Source organism: Triturus cristatus, chromosome 8, assembly GCF_964204655.1.
Source record: "Triturus cristatus chromosome 8, aTriCri1.1, whole genome shotgun sequence".
NCBI lineage: Eukaryota > Metazoa > Chordata > Amphibia > Caudata > Salamandridae > Triturus > Triturus cristatus.
Window position 1 is genome coordinate 108,267,017 of NC_140591.1, and position 25,935 is coordinate 108,292,951.

The 25,935-nt window shown below is 47.4% G+C and overlaps 1 protein-coding gene across 1 annotated transcript in view; it reads left to right on the forward strand.

The window, feature by feature from the left end:
• Positions 1-5,057: 5,057 nt before the first annotated feature.
• Positions 5,058-25,935, forward strand: part of LOC146801648 (uncharacterized) — a 203,952-nt gene continuing 183,074 nt past the window's right edge. The window contains exon 1 of the mRNA XM_085621130.1: positions 5,058-5,412. Coding sequence (XP_085477256.1) covers positions 5,257-5,412 — 156 coding nt within the window. The 5' untranslated portion in view covers positions 5,058-5,256. The remainder of the gene's footprint in view (positions 5,413-25,935) is intronic.

The following is a 25,935-nucleotide window of genomic DNA, read 5'->3' on the forward strand; positions in this document are numbered from 1 at the left end:
AAAAATGACGTCCCCGCACCCCAGTGGCTGGCGTGTGTTAGAAGGTGCACTCTGGTGAACGGCGTCCCTTTGTTGACTTCCACTGCGCGCCAGTTGTCGTTTGCTTTCTTGTAATAGGACCGTTACCGTCCTATAATTCTCCACTCCGTAGCTTCTCTGAAGATGTGGCGAGAAGGCCACGCAAACTTGTAGGGATCTACTGCTCACTCCGTCGTGTTCTCTGGGCTTTGCATCTTCTCCCATCACGGACCACTCACCGGTCTGGTCCGGTCAGAAAAAACTGGGCGTCTTCTCAGGTGTGTCTGCCAACTTCAGGGACGGTAGTGGGAGTAGGCATGCTTTGAGGGATCTGTATGTTTCGGCTGTGATTTCGGGTTGCTGTAGGGGGTAAATATCTCCCTTTTCTTACGTCAGTAATGGTGACGCGCCACTCGGAGTGCTGGACTCTCTTCCTGCCTGCAAATGGACCGTTGCACACCACAGTGTTTAAGGCAATAGCGGGGGCACTCCCTGAATAATCTCTAGCTCCCTGCTGGGCGATTTTGATGCAGGTTGGGTGATTACGATCTCCCTTCCTCCTGCTTTCGGACCACACAGGGCCCCTCTCCCTTCTGGGAATTTCCTTGGTGCTTTGCAGATGGCGGGTAATCGCCCTTCCGTCTCCTCTTTTCCTTGCCTCTGCTCTGGCAGCAGTGGTGCTGTATACTTGCTTTTCTTTCTGTGGTGGTCACTTGCCACAACTAGTGTATATACTTGTCTCTCACTTTTCTGAGAAATATCAGCCAGGTTCTCTTTACTGCGATGGGACCATTCACCGCCAGTTGGCGTGCAAATACTCGCATTTTCCATTAAATCTTGTCACTGTTGCGTGACTTCTTCTCTCGGTTCACTACACTTTCAGCTTTCCAGGGTAGGTAATTCTCTGACTGGAGGCATTGGTAGTGGCATCAGGGTGTCTCTCTCTCTCCTGGTCGGGGACCTCTCTCTCTCCACCGGCCTGGGGATTCTTCTCTCTCCACCGGCCTGGGGGTCTCTTCTTCTCTCCACCAGCCTAGGGGTCTCTTCTTCTCTCTCCACCAGCCCTGGGGCTCGTCTTCTCTCTCCACCAGCCTGGGGGGTCTCTCACTCACTCCACTGGCCTGGGGGGTCTCTCACTCTCTCCACCAGTCTGGGGGGTCTCTTCTTCTCTCTCCACCAGCCTGGGGGTCTCTTCTTCTCTCTCCACCAGCCTGGGAGTGGTCTCTCTCTCACTCACTCCACTGGCCTGGGGGGTCTCTCACTCTCTCCACCGGTCTGGGGGGTCTCTGCTTCTCTCTCCACCAGTCTGGGGGGGGTCTCTTCTTCTCTCTCCACCAGCCTGGGGGCTCGTCTTCTCTCTCCCCTGGCCTGGGGGGTCTCTCACTCTCTCCACCGTTCTGGGGGATCTCTTCTTCTCTCTCCATCAGCCTGGAGGGTCTCTTCTTCTCTCTCCACCAGCCTGGGGGCTCGTCTTCTCTCTCCACCAGCCTGGGGGCTCGTCTTCTCTCTCCACCAGCCTGGGGGTCTCTATTCTCTCCACCGGCCTGGGGTTTTCTCCTGTGCGCCGTGTCTGCTTGGGCTTTATTATTTCACCGTCCTGTCACCTGCACTGGACCTTGTTTGGCCTTCGATACTTCCCTTGTCTATATGCACTTTTGCTCAGTTTGGTCTTTGTTGCAGTGATGACGTCCTGCTATCAGGAGCATGAAAGTGGTCTTCCCCTCGTGTAGGAGGGAGAGTTTCTAAGTTTCCTTTTCACTGCTAGGATAGCTTTCTTGGCTGCCAACGTTGGGCCTAGCAGTCAGGCGTGAGAGTTAGTAGTCTCTATGGAGACTCCAACTGAGCTCATCTGCACCGCCTCTCTGTTAGAAAAACAGTCTGAGTTGTCTCACTCTGGTGCAGTCGTGCATTGGCTCTCCTTAGGATTTACGAGATGGCTGCTCTTGAGAATGGGACTCTTGGTAACTTTCTCGGGGGTAGGTGGCAGACCAACGACAGGTGGCATGCACGACGCTCTCCTCACCCTCTCTGTTTCCTTTGTGCTCTCTGTGTCACCGTGAAATTATATGGTGGTATTTCAGGGTGCCTGGGTCTCGTGAGGGAGAATGGTGCAGCATGCTCTTCGGGCCAGTCTTGTTTTATTTTCGCTGCCACCTTCCCTTATGCATAGTTGTTTTGGCTGCCCTGAATGTGCTTATCCTACTTCCCTCCTCAATTCTGGAGTGAGGGTGTAGTGCTTCCGGTTACATCTCGGTGTGCTTTTACTGTTTGCTAGGGGTGACCAGCTTTATCTCATTCCGGGCAGCTCGTCTCCTTTAAGAATGAGAGCCCTTTTGGGGTCGCTGTATCGTAAATGATTGTGGGGCTGTAGGGATGGCTGGGCCAGTGTCCGTTTCCTTGGTCTATTGGTTTTGAAAACAATGAGGTCGTCCTTTCGGTGCGGTACCACTTCAGACCACTAGGCGGTGCTGCTGGCTTATTAACGCTGTCCCCGGCAGTCTACTTTCACCCTGGAACCTTGATCGGTTACTTGTTGCTGCAGCTCGTCGTGTCTCTGCAGGCAAGAAAGAAAACAGGCAACTCGCACGGAGTGTTCCCCTCTACAAGGCCGATGTCCCTCGAGGTGCAGACACCCCTGGACGTCCTCGGGCCCCAGTGTACCGCACCGGCAGTCCCTGTGGCTCCACGGCCATTGTGCACAGCGCGGTAAGTTTTATCAATCTCTTTCTTTTTTTTTTTTCGTTTAAATTGGAGCCTTCATTTACTACTGATGAGCGGGGTCCTTACCACACCACGGACCGGCCGCGCCCTTCCGGCATTACGGCCGCTCACGCAGCCCTACATACTATGTCGGTGTACTCCAATGGGGGTCTCTTCTCATTTTCTGCCGGCCGCTGTCTCCTCCTTTCTCTCCCCGCCCGCAGCAGCCTCTCTCATGCATGCGCTGCGCTGGGGCTTGAGCAGGCACCGCAGACGGCTGGCCCCTTGTGGGCACAATGTCTTTTCCTCGCTGAGGCGGGCGGCTACTCCCTTCTCCCTCGTTTCACAGGAGGCTCACCTTGCGTCCGCTGGGTCATCGTGGCCGATGTGGGTGGGCTCCGCTCAGCTCGTGCCTCTGTTGGGGGCTCAGCAAGTTGGTGGCAGGGCTCGCCACCGGCTCCTCTCTCGCCGCACCGGAATCTCAGCAATCTTTCGGTTTAGGTGCCGCTATGCATTGACGGCCACCGCAGGTGCGTGATGGACTCCCGATCACCGCACTTGCACACCAGGGCTCTTTGCACGCCCCGCGGGAATTCACCTGATCTGTGCCAGCTGCAGGGGGCGCCCGAGACACAGGTAGCACATTCCTTTCACGCCACCTTCACAAGCGGCGGCTGCACACGCAGGAAAACCCGCTCATCGCCAGTGTTATGTTCTGGGCCCTAGGCCCACATAATGGATGAACGACCACACAGACACATGGATAGGTGGTACGGATGACTAGCCACGAGCACGTGCACTCGGGCCCCTTTTATTAGCGGGGTCACCTGACTGGTGACACCCGTGTTGGATGGGTGAGGGGGTGTGTGTGTGGGCCAGCCCTCGGGGGAGTGGCTGGCAGAAACACTAGACTGTGTCCAGCAGGACACAACATTATGTTAGTTACTCTTTTCGCCCGTAGACTAGTTATACCGGAGTACACGTCACGTGACGTGCCGCATACCTGCTGGGTCTGCTATCTACTAAAATGGTGCTCACCCCTCTTGTAAACCCTTAGTAGAGTGGCTCGCGGTCCTGCTACTTTGGTTGTTGTTCTTTCCACCCCTAGACTAGTCATGCCGGAGTACAAGTGACGTCCCGCCTGGCTGCGGTGTCTGCTACCCACAGGAATGCTGCGCGCCCCGCTTGTAATGCCCCAGTAGACGTGCCGCCTGGCTGCGGTGTCTGCTACCTGCGGAGAGGGTGCGCGCTCCGCTTGTAATGTCCCAGTAGACGTGCCGCATGGCTGCGGAGAGGGTGCGCACCCCGCTTGTAATGCAACAGTAGGCGTGCCGCCTGGCTGCGGTGTCGGCTACCCGCGGAGAGGGTGCGCGCTCCACTTGTAATGCACAGCGTGCCGCCTGGCTGCGGTATCGGCTACCTGCGGAGAGGGCGCGCGCTCTGCTTGTAATGCCACAGTAGGCGTGCCGCCTGGATGCGGTGTCTGCTACCTGCGGAGAGGGTGCGCGCTCCGCTTGTAATGTCCCAGTAGACGTGCCGCCTGGCTGCGGTGTCTGCTACCTGCGGAGAGGGTGCGCGCTCTGCTTGTAATGCCACAGTAGGCGTGCTGCCTAGCTGCAGTGTCTGCTACCCACGTGGATGCTGCGCGCTCCTCTTGTAATGCCCCAGTAGGCGTGCCGCCTGGCTGCGGTGTCTGCTACCCGCGGGGAAGCTGCGCACTCCTCTTGTAATGCCCCAGTAGGCGTGCCGCCTAGCTGCAGTGTCTGCTACCCACGTGGATGCTGCGCGCTCCTCTTGTAATGCCCCAGTAGGCGTGCCGCCTGGCTGCGGTGTCTGCTACCCGCGGGGAAGCTGCGCACTCCTCTTGTAATGCCCCAGTAGGCGTGCCGCCTGGCTGCGGTGTCTGCTACCCGCGGGGAAGCTGCGCGCTCCTCTTGTAATGCCACAGTAGTCGTGCCGCCTGGCTGCGGAGTCTGCTACCTGCGGAGAGGGTGCGCGCTCCCTTGTAATGTCCCAGTAGACGTGCCGCCTGGCTGCGGTGTCTGCTACCCGCGGGGAAGCTGCGCACTCCTCTTGTAATGCCCCAGTAGGCGTGCCGCCTGGCTGCGGTGTCTGCTACCCGCGGGGAAGCTGCGCACTCCTCTTGTAATGCCCCAGTAGGCGTGCCGCCTGGCTGCGGTGTCTGCTACCCGCGGGGAAGCTGCGCACTCCTCTTGTAATGCCCCAGTAGGCGTGCCGCCTGGCTGCGGTGTCTGCTACCCGCGGGGAAGCTGCGCGCTCCTCTTGTAATGCCACAGTAGTCGTGCCGCCTGGCTGCGGAGTCTGCTACCTGCGGAGAGGGTGCGCGCTCCGCTTGTACTGTCCCAGTAGGCGTGCCGCCTGGCTGCGCTCCGCTTGTAACGCCACACTAGGCGTGTCTCCTGGCTGCCGGTCCTACGAGGATGGGCTGCAGTGCTCCCGCCCCTGCCCGCTCCCTCCCTGGTGACCTGTGCTCCAGATTCCCTGCGCGCACAGCCTGATCCGCGAGGCCACCTGACCATGGAGCCGTGCTGCCTCTGCTCGCTGCTCCTGCCCTGCCTGGCCGCCCTGCTGCTTCTTTACCTGGGCTTCATCCGCCGCTGCACGGCCAACCCCAGGGCCGGCTTCACCCGCAGGGAAGTGGGGCGCTGGGTGGAGACCCGGCTGCAGGACACGGTGAGAGTCCCGGGGGTGATGGAGCAGAGGGTGGGAGGCTGTAGCGAGCAACGCGGGGGGCATTGTGGGTTAACTCGTAACTTTGGGGAACCGTCCCTGGACGAATGGAACGTGGATATTATCAGCAGGTGGTTGGATGCAGAAACTATGGGGCATAGTTGCAGCATACAGGTGGATCATAGCTGCCAAGGTTTCAGATTGCTTATGTGTGACATTTTCATAGTTTTCGTGAAATTATGAGTCACATTGAACGACTATGAGTGACACTTTCTCGCGAGCAAAATCAGGCAATGAAGACGAGGGAAACATAAGTATCAGCAATTACACTCATTTGAGCAGCGAGAAACTCGAAAATCTTAAAATTGCTGCAAAGCACCAGTGCACAACATAGATTTCTTGAAGTTCGTGGTTCTTATTGATACAACAGCACGCCTTCCTTTCTGAGGCACTGCACAACGTTCAGCCTCATTTCTTATGCGCACAGTCTGTCATAGCTGCAAAGTTTTGCGATTGTTTATGAGTAACATTTCAATTGTTTCAATGTACTTATGAGTAACATTCATGTGCCAAATGTGTGAACTTAGAGTGACACTTTCTCTCCATTAAAACCATGGAATGAAATGCATTGAAAGAGCTAAATATCAGAAATTACAACATTTTGATGAATAAGAAGCTCTAAAGATATCTTGAAACGAATAGAAAACTCCTGAAATGAAACCTTACTAGCCTACAACCTCTTTATAAGGTACGTAATTGTGCCTAACTAACACGAGGCTTAACCAAAAATGACATTGCCATAAATGTAAGTGAGATATAATAGCTGCAGCCCTGTAGCACTATGATACAAGCCAGCAGACTGCTTGGCTCATGCGTTCACTTTCACACAATAGATTAAATACAGTCCTGCCAGGTATCATGCATCAGGCGTTAGACTAACGCATTTTGGTGTGGTGGTCCGCATCACCGCACCAAAATGCGAAGTCACTCATTGATAGCGCCTCCTGCAGTTGCTTACAAATGGAAACAGGAGCGCTTATTGAACATGCACGACCGTGCATTTTTAGTCTGATGCCTAGGTTTATTTACTGTCCCAGTACCGCCCTGCAGTGGGGGGTGTTTCTTTCCAGTCTGACTGACAGACATAAGTGAGCTCTCTGATAGCTCAGGGTTGGACTGTCTGCAGCTCTTCAGCCTATATTACCCTACTACGCCACCATTCCATTTTTTAGCCATATAGTACAGAGAGCCCGAGGCATGCTTTTCTTAATCTCAGTACATTTTCAGATGCACTGGCCTCCAAAATGTACTTGGTGCCTGCTACATAGTGTTGATCGACTATTGATGTCTTGTCAGGCTAAGCAAGTGTCTCACAGCCCCCTGCAAACTTCCTTCTGATGCGTCTTCATTGCCATGAAAGGCTTTGCTGCAATTGTTTTACAGTATGGTCATCTTATAAAGAGGTTGTAGGCTAGTGAGGTTTAATTTCAGGAGTTTTCTATTCGTTTCAAGAAATCTTTAGAGCTTCTCATTCTTCAAAATATTGTAATTTCTGATATTTAGCTCTTTCAATGCATTTCATTCCATGGTTTTAATGGAGAGAAAGTGTCACTCTACGTGTCACTCATTTGGCAGATGAATGTTACTCATAAGTACATTGAAATCATTGAAATGTTACTCATAAACAATTGTAAAACTTGGCAGCTATGACAGACTGTGCGCATAAGAAATGAAGAGGCTGAACGTTGTGCAGTGCCTCAGAAAGGAATGTGTGCTGTTGTATCAATAAGAACCACGAACTTCAAGAAATCTATGTTGTGCACTGGTGCTTTGCAGCAATTTTAAGATTTTAGAGTTTCTCGCTGCTGAAATGGATGTAATTGCTGATACTTCTGTTTCCCTCGTCTTCATTGACTGATTTTGGTCGCGAGAAAGTGGCACTCACAGTCGTTGAATGTCACTCATAATTTCACTAAAACGATGAAAATGTCACACACAAGCAATCTGAAACCTTGGCAGCTTTGAAAATAATTCCATTAAATCTAAGATGACTGAAGCTCAACTGACCTTGATGGACCGAGTCTTCCGAGGACAGGCTTTGTTCCTGTGCCCGTTATTCCACATGAATGTGGCTTCCATCCTTCTCTGAGCACACCCCTTTGAAGGGCGGCTGACTGTCTGGCAGCGTGGTTGCTGGCCTTTGTATTTCACCAGCGCGGTGCATGAGCGTCCTCGAAACCGTCAGTTTAATTTGCCTTTGCAGCATGAGCGTAGCAGCTGCAGCGGCTCCACGGGCAGGTGGAAACCGGTCTCCAGAGTCACTGCTAGACCAACGGCCTCGATGAGGAGCCTCCAAGCAGCCTGGTCCGGTCAGTCACAGCAGGGCACCATGATGAGAGGCACAGGCGGCGGTGCGAGTATTGGCGGCTTCAAAAACACAACTTTTTTTAAACATAACTTCTGCCCGCTCTCACAGCTCAGTTAATGACTTCATTTTCTGTCTTGAGCAGAAAATGAAAAATGTTGCAAACACCCCAGTGAGAACACAGCTGTGCCAGCCTGGCCAGTCGGAGCGACCGGAACTACCGCCTGGCAGATGAAGATGTACATTATGATTAAACACTAGAGCAGTGCAGTAGTTGTACATGTTCAATAAGCGCTAATAGTAGCGCTCCTGTTTCCATTTGTAAGCAACTGCAGGAGGCGCTATAAATCTATGACTTCGCATTTTGGTGCGGTGATGTGGACCACCACACCAAAATGCGTTAGTCTTAACGCCTGATGTGTGATACTTGGCAGGACTGGTGGATTCCCATTATTACAATGTATGTGGTATTTCTATAGTGCCTACCTAGCTAAAATCCAGTGGAGCACTGTACAGGGAGGGCTCCACTGGACATAGGACACTGAACATAAAGCCAACGAGTAATGAGAGAGGAAACATGGCCTGCTGCCATGTCCCCCTTCAGAGTAGCCCATCCAGAATTGTTGTCAGGTGTTTCAAAATGTCCGAATGCATGTTTTCAACATGTACTCTCAAAGATAGGAAGCTTAACCTTGGTCAGTGTCCATAGGTTGTTTATTTATTTGCACACACATGCAATTGGAAAAAAAAGCCAAACGTATTTAAAAAATCTCAAACAATGGAGTATCCCAGCAGCCCCGGCGCATCAGCCATGGCACTAAAGTGCACTCCTTTTTGGTTCATGGTTAGACAAAGTGTGATCACGGTGCAAGACAAAAAGTGGACTAAGTGGCTACTTTGCCCAGTGCTACATGCGGTGTGCGGTAGAAGCAAAATGTGAATGACACTTGACCGCACCATTGGATGAAGAGGGCTGACTGAGAGCAAAAGCTGTCTCTAGGACGCATTAGGGGTGGGGGGACATCCCGTCTTCAAATGCACATTTTGAGGGTTCGCCTGCGAATTCTCTTGTAATTATTAAAAAAAAAATCTTAAAAAGAGTAGTTACAGCCCTCCCAATACTTACCTTAACTTAACATTGGTTGATTCCATGCTTCTGAGTGGTCAGCACGTCGTCTGCACATCTTCCTGCTCTGCTTTGACTGTTCATGCCGTGGAGTTTGGCCCAAGTACAGCTTCCGGTCACTGGCTAGTTGCCAGTGGACTTCCACTCTGCCCTCTGAAGCTTCTTTAAAATAAAAATTGCTATAGAGCACTCTATAAGAGTGCATCTGCAGGCTGTCGTCTCTCCTACCCATCGTGTTGACACACCATTCCCGCACACTGCAGTTGTTTTCAACAAAACCCCCAATTGCTTTTAATCCACCACAACCTACTCCCTTCTCTCTCTTTTTATACCCCCGCTTCATCCACCTTTCGCAAGCTTACTTGTGTCCTCAAAGGTATTGGCGTTCTTTACATGAGTACCTTTTACATTACACATAGACACTTTAGTTTTGTTATTTTGCTATCACGCACAGGAGGATTAAGTGATTTGCTCAGGATCACAGGATGTTGAGCCGACACCGAGACTCTAACCTGCTTCCCCACTTCCAAGGAGGAGGCACAAATGAGAAGCACCCAAAAAATGGAAGGGGTCAGCTTTCTTTTAATAACTTATCCATGTGTATTATGCCCAATCTCGTCCCACATGCAAACGCTCACCCTCACCTGCAAACACTCAATGCCACCCATTATTCATGGTTACTTGTCGCTCAGGCCTGCAATAAAGCTTCCACTTTTAGATTGGTTTCCCTCGCTTATGTGATGAATAAGTGGTTTGCCCAGGATCACAGGATGTTGCACTTTTAGATTGGTTCACAGCGCCTGTGTGACAATTAAGTGATTTGCCCAGGAGCACAGGATTTTGAGCTGATGCCGAGACTCAAACTTGCTTCCCCAGGTAAGAGGCGGAGGCACGAATAAGACCCACCTGAAAATGAAAGGGGTCAGCTTTCTTTTAATAACATTTCCATGTGTATTATGTCTGTTCCCGTCACACATGCATAACGCTCACCGCATCTGCAAACACTCGATTCCACCCATTATTCATGCTTACTTGTCGCTCAGACCTGCAATGGAGCTTCAACTTTTAGATTAGTTTGCAGTGCTTGTGTGAGATTAAGTGATTTGTCCAGGATCACAGGATGTTGAGCCGATGCCGAGACTCAAACCTGCTTCCCCAGTTGCAAGAAGGAGGCACCAATGAAAACCACCAGAAAATGAAAGGGCTCAGCCTGCTTTTTTAAAACCATCTTTCCATGTGTATTATGTCAGTTCCGTTCCCGTCCCATATCCATAACACTCACCGCACCTGCAAGCACTCAATACAACCCATTAGTCATGCTTAGTTGTCGCTCGGTCCCGCAGTAAAGCTTCCAATTTTAGATTGGTTCACCGTGTTTGGTGTGAGGATTATGTGGTTTGCCCAGGATCGCAGGAGGTTGCGCTTTTATATTGGTTTACCACACGTGTGAGAGGATTAAGTGATTTGCCCAGGATTACAGGATGTTGAGCCAACAATCATTCAATCATAGCATTTGTAAAGCGCACTACTTACCCGTAAGGGTCTCAAGGCGCTAAGGGGTGGGGAAGCTGCTACTGTTCGAAAAGCCAGGTCTTGAGGAGTTTTCTGAAGGTCAGTAGGTCTTGGGTCTGCCGTAGGCGGATGGGGAGGGTGTTCCATGTCTTGGCGGCGAGGTGGGAGAATGATCTGCCGCCAGCGGTCACTCTTCAGATGTGGGGGACAGTGGCGAGGGCGAGGTCGGCGGAGCGGAGCTGGCGGGTTGGAGTGTAGAAGCTGAGTTGGCTGTTGAGATACGCTGGTCCGGTGTTCTGGAGTGCCTTGTGTGCGTGGGTGAGGAGATTGAAGGTTATCCTCTTGTTGACGGGGAGCCAGTGCAGGTCTCTCAGGTGGGGTGTGATGTGGCTGCGGCGTGGGATGTCGAGGATCAGGTGTGTAGAGGCGTTCTGGAAGCGTCGGAGCCGTTTCAGGAGTTTGGCCGAGGCTCCTGCGTAGAGGGCGTTTCCGGAGTCTAGTCTGCTGCTGACGAGGGCCTGGGTGACCGTTCTTCTGGTTTCGGTGGGGATCCACTTGTAGATCCTGCGGAGCATGCAGAGGGTGTTGAAGCAGGAGGAAGAGACGGCGTTGACCTGCTTTGTCATGGAGAGGGTGGAGTCGAGGGGGACCCCTAGGTTGCGTGCGTGGTCGGTGGGTGTTAAAGCTGTGTTGTCGGCCACCAGGAGTCGTCCCAAGCCGAGGGGGTGGATCTGAGGATGAGGACCTCCGAGTTTAGCTTCAGTCGGCTGTTCCTCATCCTGTCGGCGACGGCCTTCGTTTCTTCGTGGAGGTTGGTTTTGGCGGTGTGGGGGCCTTGGTGAGGGAGAGGATCAGCTGGGTGTCATCAGCGTAGAAGATGATGTTGTGGTCATGCAGTCGTGCGACATGGGCGAGTGGTGCCATGTAAATGTTGAACAGTGTTGGGCTGAGGGATGATCCCTGGGGTACGCCGCAGATGATCTCGGTGGCTTCGGAGCGGAAGGGGGGGAGACGGACGCTCTGTGTTCTGCCGGAGCGGAAGGAGGTGGTCCAGTCCAGGTGCTTCTCTTGGATTCCGGCGTCGTGGAGACGTGTTCGTAGTAGTGTGCGGTGGCAGACCGTGTCGAAGGCGGCTGACAGGTCCAGGAGGATGAGGGCTGCGGTTTCTCCGTTGTCTAGCAGGGTCCTGATGTCATCGGTGGCGGTGATGAGGGCAGTTTCGGTGCTGTGGTTGCTGCGGAACCCGGACAGAGACTTGAACCTACTTCCTCAGTTCCAAGGAGGAGGCACAAATGAGAGCCACCCTTAAATGAAAGGGGTCAGCTTTCTTTTAATAACTTTTCCATGTGTTTTATTTCCGTTCCCGTCCCATAAGCATAACGCTCACCGCACCTGCCAACACTCGATTCCACCCATTATTCATATTTACTTGTCGCTCCGGCCTGCAATAAATCTTCCACTTTTAGATTGGTTCACCATGTTTGTGTGAGGATAAAGTGATTTGCCCAGGATCACAGGATGTTGCACTTTTAGATTGGTTCACCACGCTTATGTCAGGATTACGTTATTTGCCCAGGATCACAAGATGTTTAGCTGACGATAAGACTCGAACCCACTTCTCCAGTTCCAAGGAGCAGGCATGAATGAGAACCACCCGAAAATGAAGGGGGTCACCTTTCTTTTAATACCTTTTCCATGTGTATGATGTCCGTTCCCGTCCTATATGCATAACACTCATCGCACCTGCAAACACTCTATTCCACCCATTATTCATGCTTAATTGTCGCTTTGTCCTGCAATAAAGCTTCCACTTTTTGGTTGATTCACCCCGCCTTCCCACACTTTTATTTCAGCTACTTGCTATTTTTTACCAGTCCACGTTTTGTAATCATTTTGCGGTTGCAGACCATAAACACATATAAATCCTGTATCCAAACTCTACCCAACATTAATCATGCCAGTTCGTATATCTAAATGTTTACACAATACTGGCAAAGCCATCAGCTCATGGCTATTTTTATAGTACTTACATAGCTAGGTCCCTGCTCCCAAGCAACTGCACGTTTTTGTTTACATACAACATCCCCCTGCTGCCTTTAGCCCACCATTTCCTACTCCCCCATTTGTATTGGTCCTTGCTCTCCTGTTCTACCCATGTCCTGCTTCAGCCATCTCCTGTGTTCCCGGAGGTACTGGAGTGCTTTACATGAGCACCATTTACATTACAAATGCACTTTCATTTTGGTTTTATTTTTGCTATTACGCACATGGAGATTAAGTGGTTTGCCCAAGATCACAAGATGTTGAGCTGACGCTGAGACTTGAACCTGGTTCTCCAGTTCCAAGGGCGGCAGCTCTGCCTTCCGCATGCATCCGTTGTGTTAACCCTCCGCCCACCGTCATTGTTTTTAACAACTCCCTGCTTTCAAAACACCACCTCCTTCTCCTGCTCTCTGTTGATTTACCCAACCCTCATCTACAAACAGACACAAAAACATGCATAAGTAATAGAAAAGTGCTTAAGCGCATACTCTGAAAGTCAATATTCCGTGAGTACTCCAAAACAATAGTAATACGTGCATTGACAAAGCCAATAGATCTCACATAGGGCAAACCTGTTGGTTGTGCAAATGCTTGTATTAAAATGCTTTTTGTTTGTGAGGAAAATATATTTCCCTGTGAAGAAAGCACTTCCTCTACACCCCCTCCAAATTTGAGGGTGATTAGTTCCCCTTCCCACACACATTTACAATTTCACTATTGAGAAAACTGTTTACAAGTGCAGGCAGCTGATGCCGTGCGCCCAAGAGCACACATTTCTGTTTGGTCAGAAAGACATAACTCATGAGTGGATCCTCACTTGTGACCGCTCTGCCTTTGGTACACACGGGCTGTGAACACCACATTATTGCATGACAGTGTAACAAAACAAAACCTATTTTATCCTTCAGTGTGTGAAATTTCAGTGACTTGACACTTGAGCACCATTGAGGGACCAGGGTTCTGTGACAGCAGTGCAGTCTAGGGCAGGATGGCATGCCTCCACAAAGTGCTTCCAAATCTTTAGATCCTTCCCTAGGACATATTGCTGTACGTATAGGACACTGATTCTGTTTGATGCAAATCAGTGCTGGAGTAATGTTCTAACCCCAGCTTGTTCCTCACAACATGAGCTGAAGCACTTATCGCTTGTAAGACCAACATTACTCGAGGTTCCTCAAAGTGCTAAACTTTAAACAACTCTTGAGTGAAGTCATGGATCGGGCATGAGGTAGTTGTTTTCTACTGCTCCCCGTTCTTGGTCCTTTCTACCCCTCGTGCACCTTGTTATGACTGTGCTGGGCTGGGGCGACGGCAGCTTGTGTGGAGGGATGCTCATATAAACATATATATTTGAATGCATGTGTGCGGTATTGCTAAAGCACAGACCTAGTCAAAAGGCAGCCGAGTGCTGTACCTGTTCAAAGTCCAGCATAAGGACAACGAGGTATAGGTAGCTGGTTTGGGAATTGTTAAGGCATTGTGATATGTGCTTTCCTAGAAAAATACATTGAATATATATATATATATATATATAGTGTAATATGTTTGGTATTACCATTGTCGAGTGCGGAGAGGGACCATGTCTCAACCTTAGGCCGAGCTTTGAGTGTACATGATACTCCTCCCCCCTCCGCAATAGTAATGCATAGCATTTCACACTCTGCACAGTGCATATATGGTTTATGCAATGGCATTTGTTTTATGTGCATTTGATTTAATCAGAACTGTGAATCAAAGGGTTAACTGTGTGCTGTAATGTAATGTTAAATTACACTGCAGAGGCTTCGTGACTGTGGAGATTTGTGTCCTGGTGCAAAGTCATTGTAACATGGAATGTATGAGGTACTAAACTGTATTTTCTCGTCCAGTTTGCTTTACTGTGGTAATAAATTGGAATTTGACCTGTGCCCTGTAGTAATAAATGTGTGAATGTGCATTCATTAGTATAGTTGCTCTAAAGAAAGTGGCATTAGGCCACATTTTATTTTCACTGCTGTCGCATAAATATATATTGTACATTTTCTTAGCACAAGCATTTTGATGACTGCAGTGGTATGTAGGGACTCATCTGGAGTCTACACAACCGGTTTGACTGCCTCATTTGTGTGCAGCATAATTGTTTTATTTTTCAATGTACCTAGTCCGCTTAGCAGACTTGGCTAACATTGCATGGCCTCAGTGAAGTGCTGTGTATAAATCTATTTAGTTGGATAAAGTGGTGCATCATATCTCCCCGAACCTGTATTCTGTGCGTTGTCTTGGCAGGCAAGCCGGCGCTCTGAAGGAACCTGTTCACCGACTGAGACGAGTGACAGGCTGAGGTTCATTCAAGTTGGCAGACCCAAAGACCAGCAGAGTTTACATAGTATTCCACGTTGTTATTGTCTGCCATCTCTAGCAGTGGCCGTTTTTCCCTTTCAGCTTTCATGCTGTGCCCCAACTCAGGCACAGCCTATAGCTGGAATTGATTGGAGTCTGACAAAGAATTGTGCAGTCTGTAGAGCTAGCAGCGTCTGGTTGCAAGTTCCGTGCAGTGTCTAAAATCATGGGGTCAGAGCGCCTGTACTTGTACTTAAAATGTCTTTGATGTGGAGGTAACTGCAAAAGAACTTTAGAAGTGTACAACACCGCCATTCAATCCCAGCCCTGGCTCCAGACATCAGCAGGCGGTAAACGAGCTCTTTGTGTGAGAGCAGGGCCCAGCCTTTACAAATGTAAGTGTGCCCCACCTCCCTCTCTCTGAGCCCAGAAAGAGCATTCAGTATGCAGATGAGTGTAGATGCAACCATGTTACACCTAACCCTTCCTGCCTTCCTGTGTGATGGCTGTCTGGAAAGTATGCACAAACCCTATCTGTCACTCTACCCTAGACGTGGATTGGGTCAGGCTGCAAAGCACAGTGAAATGTCCACCTTTTAAAAGTGGCATTTCTCCATAGTATTGAAAAATCTACCTGTACCAATAAGTAGGATTTATCACCACTATTCCAAACATACCAAACATGGTAACACTACTCCTTGCAGATCCGGAATTACCACTGAAACATATCTGGGAATTCCCAGTGCAAAACTAGGAGACGAGAAAACTCTCACAGTAGTGAAAAACAAAATAGGGTTATTGTCACTACCAGGACATGCCACACAATAAGGCACATGTTCTACCTTTTACCTACACCGCACCCTGCCTATAGGGCTGCCCAGGGTCTCCCTTAGGGGCGACATATATGTAGTAAAAGGGGAGTTTCACTCTTGCGCATGCAGACCCTGCAGTGGCAGGCCTGGGTCAGGTTTGAAAGGCTACTTCTGTGGTTGGCGTAAGCTGAGCTGCAAGCCCACCAGTAGCATTTAATTTACAGGCCCGGAGTACATGAGATGCCACTGTACAATTAAATATGCCAAACGGGTGTATACCAACCATACCCAGTTTAAAGGAGAGAGCACATGTACTTCAGCACTGAATAGCAGTCCTAAAGCCAGCAAAAACAGGCCAAACAAAATACAGTAGGAAGGCAAAAAGTTTGGGGATAACCCTGCAAAACAGGTCCAACAAGTATGGAGACCTAGACATGTCGAAATTTGCTGCCAGGTACTGACTTTCAGGTTATAGGAAGACCTCATCTGAATTTAAACACATTATAGTGCAATGTCAAGGGCAGCTGCCCCGTGGGTGGAGTTCTGAACCGGCTTCTTTGCCCTGCTGACACTTTTGTGGTACTATTAATAGTGGATGTTATAGCGACTCAACCTCTAATATTTATTTGCATAGGCAGTGCTTGCTGTCACAGTTTTTACCTTTTTCTAAAGGGGGAGGGGGGGGGGGGGGGCAGAACCTTTTTTGCAATTTCAGACCCCTGAAGAATGAAGCTCGTCTGCCAGGGGTGGAACCTGGTCCTTGCAGGTTCCTAAGTGGTTTTTGTAGCAGTGCAATAATCCTCCGACTGTGAATTGTATTCCAACCCCTGCAACGATGGAAATAACCCCTTTTCCACTTTCCCTCTTGTCCACACCCCATGCCGTACCTGAAAACACCAACTGTCACTCCATCGCGACAACACGGTAGTTACTCTAAACCCAACGCTCTAAAAACTGTCTCCAAAACGCATGTCTTTCTTCAGCGCCACATCATAATTCGGGCTTGTATAATGTCCTGGAACGTGCAGTTACTTCAGTCAGCAGTGTCTGGGCTGTAGGCGTCCGTTTTACACTGATGCACACTGTTTCCTGCCCACTGGGAGAGCTGAACAGCTCTAAAACGAAACAAAGAAAACAATATTTTAATTAAAACGTGCATCTATATGGTTGTTCTGGGATTTTGACAGCAGGTGTGCATGTTCCTGTTACTCGTGTGGGCGCTTTGTGACGCGGGGGAAGTACCCGGCTGTTCCTGTTTGCTCCCGGCTCGTGCACTTGGCAGACTTCCGCCTTTGATGCACGACAGGCCACGTGCTGGCACCCGATTGCTGTCAGGGCATCCTGCCAGGCAGCTGCTGTATTAATCTCATGGAGAAAGGCGTTTGGAAAAGTAGTAATATTTTTATCAAACGTCCTTGACAAAGCACTGATAGGAGCGAGTTCCGGAAGTCTCGCTGAGAATTGTGGCATAAGATTTCTCATTCAGGATAAGCTTGTAACCGGGCACTGTAATGTGTGATCGACCAGATTTCATGGAGGTTTAATGGGAGTTTTTGGGCCATGTTCTGACAGTGGGATGTTGCATCTAGGTGGGGCATGGACCCAAGACGCTTGTGGCTAGGTTTAGACGCTTACGAAAGTCTGGCAGGGAAGCCCTTGACAAAAATTGAGCAAAGACTTCGCAAAATAACTTTTCCATGCCTGGGTCTTCCCTACATTTCTAACCTGGTTCAGTGAGTCAGTGTTTTGGGTGTGCCGGGGATGTCTTGAGTGAAAGTGCATGAAACTATGAAAGTTGGGGAGTGAACAAAGTCACCAGATAACAAAAAATAGTTCTGTTTGATATTAACAGGCTTCTATTCTGGGGGTTGTTATGGCTTTAGTTTTAGTCTTTAGTCAAATATAAGACAATTGTCACAGCACTGCTGGATTCTCGGATTCTTCAAGAAGTAGAACGTAGCGTTCTTGGACAGCGCACCGGATTATCCGTGAATGGATCTCGTTGGGCTGGCGGAGCTCGCAGAGGCCCGTGGGGCTGTGGCAGAGTCAGTTGCATTACGCCTTGTGCTCCATCAGTCATCCACTTGTTAAACGGGGTACATGACGCCGGCTTATCCCAGAGAAGATGTTCCATTGTTCATCTTCTGAGAGCTCATTACATTTAAACGAACTCACTAGTGAGGCATATACATGGTTGTACATTGGGCTAGTGATCTGACTGTGCGTGCAGACTGCATCTCTAACATGGTTTGGGTCTGGTTTTTGACGGCGCAGTAGTCACTCCGACCTATTGCTAACAATATACATGGAGTGGGCTTTGGGACATCCCTTCCAGGCCTTCTTCACCACCTTATCTCAGTCATTGGCTGGGGACTTTGTCAATCATGTCTTGGCTCAGCCCAGTGGTATTTTCCTCTCTCACCCAATGATATTTGCAGTGCTATGTTTGGGTGTATCCTTCACACCTCCACTCCAGTGCTTGCATTGAACTGCATGAGGGACTAATTTAGAACTATAACACAATCTAGCTACTCCTACTAGCGCCCTCTTAAGTGTCTCACTCTGTGCTAATGCTGGATGTGCTGGCTCATTAAACCCAGACCTACTGATTTGCCAATGCTTATTTGAAAGTTAAGCTAAAATAAGCACTGACAAAGTCAATATATTTTGCCTTGCACAGCAGCATTAGCTGCTGTGCAATATGGCTCAAAGTAAATAAAAACAAAGCGCTGTAGTGCAGCCAGCATTGACCGCACCATATCTCTTTGTTTTTATATATTTTATGCTATGTTGCACATCAGCTGTGCAACATTTTTTGTTCTGAAAACATTAACAAAACAAAATAGCTCTGCGTGAGCTATTTGGCTTTGTTAATGTTTTTTAACCCCTTCAGCGCGGCGCGGATTACCACGCTGTGCTGAAGGGTTCTTGCGCGGGCGGGGCTGTGACGGAGTGGTTCCGTCACCAGCACAGCGCGACTGACGCGCGTGACGGAACCACTCCGTCACGCGCATCGAAGGGGTTAAAGATAGAGTACATTAAATATAACAAAGTGCTACGGCGTGGCCAGCACTGGCTTTCATAGCACTTTTTAGGTCGAGCCTAGCGCAGCGCGCTCTAGGAAAACGACCTCTTGGAATCACTCTGGACTTTCCACATGCTCGTGCGTGTGTTTTTTTTTTTCTGCATTATTTAGATTGGTCTTTGTGTGTGTCTTTCTAAAAAGACCGCACGCAATTGGGCAAAGGCGGCTGCATGTCCCACCTTTCCCAGAAAAAGTATCCGCCTACGGCTTGTGGTTACGAGCAGGGGCACTATCTGTTCAGGGTCATGTCACCATCTGTTTTTAATTAGCGCATTCGCTTCGCTGCCGTGCTCACTCGCCCCCGCTACTGTCTCGCGCCATTGTTTTTAACCAACCCTCCCTTCACATGCACACGCACAGCCCTGCCAATGCTCTGTTTGCAATGAGAAACTTGTGCATTCGCTGTCATGCTAGGCCCATTGCTGTTGACTTTTAGAAGAAGGAAGGCAATCTTAACTTTAAGGCAAGCACCCTATTAATCTTATGTTTGACCTCACAACCCCAGGTTGAAACCCCAGCGCGTCTGCTCAACCTTTTATCCTACTAGAGGCAGATAAACTAATTAACATTCATTTGGTTGGCAATAAACATCTGTCACTCGGCACCAAGATGCAGCATACTTCAGCCGCGCCTTCACTTGCACACTGGGATAACTCACTTTCGCCTCCTTTCAATTCGGCTCCTGATTTTCTCTACTGTGCTCGCTTTCTGATTTGGTACTGGCATTATATAATGTAATCTTAACTTTAAGGCAAGCACCCTATTAATCTTATGTTTCATCTCATAACCGCAGGTTGGAACCCCAGCGGGTCTGCTCAGTCTTTCATCCTACTAGAGGCCGACAAACTAATTAACATTCATTTGGTTGGCAATAAACATCTGTTACTCGGCACCAAGATGCAGCATACTCTAGCCCGCCTTCATTTGCACACTGGGATAACTCACTTTCGCGTCCTTTCAATTCGGCTCCTGATTTTCTATACTGCGCTCGCTTTCTGATTTGGTACTGATTTGTTATTGGCATTATATAATAGGAGCCATTAGCGGCGGCGCGCAGGCTGCCATCTGTTTTGGGTCAGGTTTCATTTCCAGACTTTGCCGCTTTCATTAGAAGGCGCGTCCCCTCCACCCCACCTCCCCAAGAGTGCGCTTTCATTTTCTCAAAAATACAAAGGAACAGAAACAAAATCAATTACGGTGACATCTTACTTTTCAGCGGAATCGTCAGCACCGACTAATGAGCGGGCCTTGGACAACAAGCCTACCCTGAAAGGCAGCAAGCAGCTGCTACAGTAGTTAAAGCTCCTTAAAGGCCACTCATGTCTTGGGGAGTAAGGTAATGATCCTCGTGGGGTTTCAGTAAATAGCTACATTGTGATGCTTAACCATTTGTTGTCCGGATGAACATGCTTCTGGTTAAACGAAACAGAAGAACGTTAGCAATCAGCATTTTACCCTAACTGTTGTGGAGAAAAATCAAACATCTACAGCAGGTAGAAAGAGCGTAACTCTACAGAGTGCATCTTTTCGCTTCCTCACCTCAGAAATCTGCAAGCACTTCTTTCATTCCTTTTTATTTTTTTGCATTATGTAGTGCGAATGAAGTTATCAAAGCACTTTACATAAGTACTAGTTCCATTACAGAAATCTGCCCGGTGGGTGATAATGTGGTGCATGGCTTAACACTTATAAGGTCCCAAAGGCGAGGCCTATTAGCTATGCCAGTGCTTGTTGTTCTGAGGCGGGGAGGCAAAAAAAAGATGCAACAAGGGGTGGGAGGGACAGGGCAATTAACAGGGTCGGGAGAGGAATGGGAAAGGGGAGAGAGAGGGCCTGCAAACACGTGCACTTCTAAGGAGTGCCTGAGTAAAAATGAATAAAAGTACCTCTGCAAGCGGCAGCCAGTAGGAGGAAGCTGGCTGCAGAGAAGGAAAACTGCACCTGCTTCATGGATTCCTGGGTGACGGAAGAGAACGGAACCAGCAGGAGGCCTTTCCCAAAGAGAAGCAAGGAAATGAGAGCTACGTGGGAGCAAACCAATGGCGAGTAACGCCAAGTATGGGGTGGGGTCTGAGCTTTAAAAATAAAATAAAAAATACAAAACCTTTTGTTGACCGAGTAGGCGAAACCTAAAAATGAAAGAGATTAATTAATTTCAAGAGATTTTACATAAACCTTGTAATGTGGGTACCTCTCACTGTCTCCACATTAATTCTGTGGGTTTATGGTCTAATTTCAGGAGGAAGGGATTTTCTTAAACGTGAGCCATTCAGCCTCGATAAACACCTGACTTTTGACCTCACACAGCACATGGAGACAACTTTCTCTCTGGTGGTCTTTTAAAAGAAAGACTCGGTGGCCAACTTGGTATCAAAAGTGAAGTTCACGTGTTCTGGGCATCAGCCCTTGTTTATTAAACCAGTCGACACTTAATCTGCTGGGCACAGGTAGAAAAGGGATTGCTAACTTAATACAGAAGCACCTGAGGGCTATGGCAGTCTATAGACCACAGATCTCAGAGGGTACAAAAACAGGGTTAAAAAAACCGAAATGTGTTCAGGGACTCTTGACAAGGAAGATGGAATTCCCTGCAGATGAATGTGTGAAAAGCCCATCATTTTATACCCTATCGTAGGCTAAATGTCCTGAACAGCCATAAGACACCTCAGGCAGAGTACAATATTTTTTCAAAGGTACTGCCTAGAATTACATTCCTCCCCTGTTCTTGGAATATATTTCCAGAGCTGAACCAGGCTTTTGTCTGAGATGAAAACCTCAGACCCTTTGGAAAGTGGTCCCTGGGCTATGGGAAGCACTGCGGGGCTTGAGCAATGGCTTGTGCACCATACGAGCACCAGTAACCTGACCATAAAGGTTCCTAATGAAAAGCGTGTAAGTATGTGCCGAGTGGTCTCCTCCAGTGGCCTTGTGATTGATTGATGGAGTGGGACTGTATGTAATGGATTCCGGTGCCGCCTGTATTCTGGTGCCGCGCTCTTCTGTAGCGATCATTCGGATAGAGTTCGCCTAGGTAGGGTGGGAGAGCTTCTCGAGCACCCTCCCTCTACTATCTTATGGACTTTGGCCTACACTGACTTCTTGTAGCCCATGTACCCTCAATGTTCTACACCTTATTTCAGGCCTCTCTTAATAGCAAAGAATTGAGGATTGCTAAAGGCACAGCCTGCCCCCGCCTGCTTCCATCCTCCCCACCCCTTCACTGCTGTAGCCTTTTCAAAGTTACAGCATAGAAATGTTGCCCCCCAGCTAGAGCATCCTGCCTTTGTTCTGTGATGGTCTCTTAGAATGTTCTCTAACTCTGTGTAAATCTTATTTTGATTCCATTTAAAGATGGGTGATTGGTGTCTGCAGGTTTACTGCACTCTCCGTGTTTAAGGCCGCATTGGTCACGGTGAGTGCTCCCATGCACTTGGTAGCCACATCCCGCATTTACTATTTTCACAGTCACCGGACCCCTCTCCTAGCTTGTTATGTTTTTCCTGTTTATTGCTCATCAGAGGAGCCCTTCTCGTTCATTGTTGCTTTTATCATACTCTTAACTTGCGTGAAGCATATTCTAACAGGACAGCACCAGGGATTACTGTGAGTGGGCTTGGCAGCTAACCTGCAACAGGAGTGGGCACACCAAACGTCCTCCATCTTCGAGGTACCCGAGTTGATTTTATTTTAATGAGACCATTTTATTTACAGTTGTATTAAGACTCCTCACATCAGCAGCTTTAACATTCCTAGACACAGTTGTACAATACCATGTTTTGCATTCGATCATATATATGCTACTGAGATCTTGATCCATGAGCTGTTTTCTGGAGTGAATTCCTGGTTTTCTACGCCCCTTTAAATCTGGGTACGAGTATAAGAAGTGGGCCCCAATATTCACATTTCTACAAAGATGTCACACACCTGAATTTGCAACTAGAAATTTCTTTACTTTGCCGTTTCCTCGAATAAATATATGGTCTAGAAAGGTTTTCCAAATTGTTACCTATTATCCATCCCAAGAGGTAGGGTACACAAACTTTTATTAAAATGTTGACAAATATTGTAGTTTCTTCACATGATTGGTTTAATTAAGCCATTTACATGGTACATTCTTTACATGCCCGGGTTTCGGTGCGAACAACTTCGCCTGTCCATGCCCTCGGTCCATTTATCCTATAAAAGGACCCAGTTCACTGGGATACCCTTGCAGGGGTTACAGTTGAATCATTGCGCTTGGTGGCACGCCAGTGGTTTACACATGTTAGTGGCTCTTCCCTTTTCTGGCCTGTTCCCCTCCTGCTTGAAGTCATTATGTTGTAGTGTTTTCTATGACATATTTCTTACACCCCTTCAATGCTCATCGTCCCTCCTAACAGATATGTGACTCTTAATTATAAACTTTTATCTTCTTTTTATATCGATGGCATTTTCTAAACTCTCCTGATGTTGTCTAAGAATTGGGCGTCTTCAAGGTGCACAGGAGAGAGTTTTATCTATCGCCCAGTTCTACAAGTCTTTAAATAAAACTGAATTTTGGTTTCTAGTGTGTGGGGAGACATGCGCAGTGACCAGTCTAACCATAAATTATACAAGGATTGGCATCTCACCGGTACAGACTGTGAAAGGCATCCTTAGTCAGAGTGGCGCTCCATGACTCCATGTTTTTTTTTTTTTTGTAACTAGAATTGTGTGGTAGCGCACTGTCATTTACAGACAGGACGTTTTCTATTGAAATGGCAACTAATTTTCACTGACATACAGAAGTACTTATAAAACTATATTGCACATAAATGATCATTTTTGGGAAATTTGGATTCAGTTAATATTTAAATATTTGTGCTTCACCTTGTAAAGTATCTTGATTTGTTTTGACCCTATGAACATTTTTGTTTCAATCACACTTCAGAGTTACGACAAAAATTATTCGTTTTTACTTTCCTACCTGCTGAATGTGTATGGTTCATTTATAGGTATTTAATAAACAATTTAATGACCGATAATAGCCTTTTAACCACATAACCAGTTGATCGCCTTTATTCAGTTATCAAATTGCCCATCTCCTTGGGTTAGCTGTCGACTGCCCAAGGTTCATAAACAATATCAAAAATGGCGAGGCAGCACAAAATAATTTCTCCATTAAATTAAGAGAAACACAACTTCAGACGTCTCAAGGCAACTTCTTTGTGATCAAATAATTTCCTTTATTAATTCTTCAGATAATTCTTCTTCTACTGCAATTTACAAAATCACACAAAACATTTTGCTATAGTCATTAAAATTAGAACTAATTAAAATCAACACTGTTTTTCGATATACAAATTGCAGTAGATGACCTACTATAGCAATCAAATCAACTCCCTACCTGCAGGTATGTGGCAGGTTAGCTAGCAGAACAGAGATCATAGAGCAATCCATTCAGCTGGGAGGTGTAACTAAATATAGGTAAGGTAATTCCATAAATGTTTCATTTTTTTTTCTTCCAAAGATTTTTTTCAAAGAAGAAATGGTTTTAACTCGTATAATCATCACCAAGTCTTGAAAATCGGACCAGCTCTCTTCACCACTAATTAACAAATAACCAAATTAATACTCTTCTGTCCCAGGAGAAAATCCATACATTGAAATAGTAAAAAATGATTTAAAATATTGCACTTTGGTATTTAATTATTTCACCTCCTAGGATATATTTTCATTACTGACGCATGCATAGTTTCCAGTCCTCAAAGTCCCAGTTCACATGAATGTTAATTCTAAAACAAAATTTGACCATCCCCCACCCCAAAGAACAATTTATTTGTATACAAATGGTGCATCGGTTACTGCCAGTTCTTATACATGTTGTCTGAACCATCATTCGATCTTTCTATCATCTGCATTGCTTTGCTTCTAATTTTCCTCCATTCTTATGGAGTGTACTTCATATGGGCAAGTGTTTATGTTAAACATAAAAAAAGACATTTCAACTGAACCTGTCTCAAACCAAATAACCTCTGATGTGCCACCTATCCATTACATATTTTACGTATAAAATTGCCTAATATCTATCTCCAGATCATACAAACACAGCCTCTCATCGGGCACCTTCTTAGTACGCCCATAACCAACTACCACAACATTCATACCGGTGACACCAGTGCCACTCTATATTCTCATCTACTATAACTACAAATAATTTAGTAAATTGCCACAAAAACACCAATTTTAGAAATATGTCGAGAAATCCCCATCCTGTAATATGTATCATCATAGCGCATCTTCATGTTTTAAAAACGAACACTTTTAATAAATACATAACTAAAGCATGAAGTGGTAGTACACGGTCATTTATTATAAGCAGATTTTACATTGAAATGGCCACAAACGTTCCCATTGACACGCAACTTTAATGATAACACTATATAGTGTACAAACAATAATGTTTGAAAATAGAGTTCCTCCAAATATTTGCCATTTGCTCATCACCAAGTAAAGTGTTCTGGTTTGTTTTGCTCCAGTTTAACTCTTTGTTGCAGCACACTTCTAAATTACAAAAAAGAATTGCTTTTGTAATTCCTTATATATTTTGAAATATTTGTAGTATTAGTTTACAGGCTATTTATTTAAATGTTATTTGCTAGAGAAAATTAACTGGCATCTTCAAACAGCCCACTTGACAAAAACCTCTAACTCGAGTAAGAGAAAAATAATCCTAATTTTCCCAGCAGCAATTAGTTAAAAGACAAACTGACATTTGACCTCTTTTCTCGAACAGACAGCAAATATATCAAGATAAAAACAAGATTTAATGGAACATTTATTTCTCATTCACTTTCTGAATGAGCAGAACACTTATTCCTTTCCAGCCTAAGTTTACTCACCAGATGGGACTAGTAAGTGCTAAAAAACGTTCGACCTGATAAAAATTTACTTGCGAGTGGGCGAGTAGATTTTTCTAGGCCTGCATCACCATTTGAGTACGGCACAACATTCTGGTCCGCTCGACTGGGAAGCCCTTTTCAGTCGTCCAGCAATCTCAATGGGACAGCAAAACTCGCCCCATGATGGTGCGTCCACCTCACGAGGGAGCTTCTGTATGAGTGCCAAAACCTCCTGTCTTTAATACTTTTTTCCAACACGAAGAGAGACTTCTAGAATTACCCCTCCCTTCATACATTGGAAAACCAAAGCTGACCGCACAGGTTTGTTCCAAGGTCAAGACATAAGCTTGCCAGCCCTCTGTGTTTTGACTCGGAGACAGAGAAGTACTTTCCTCTCTCACACT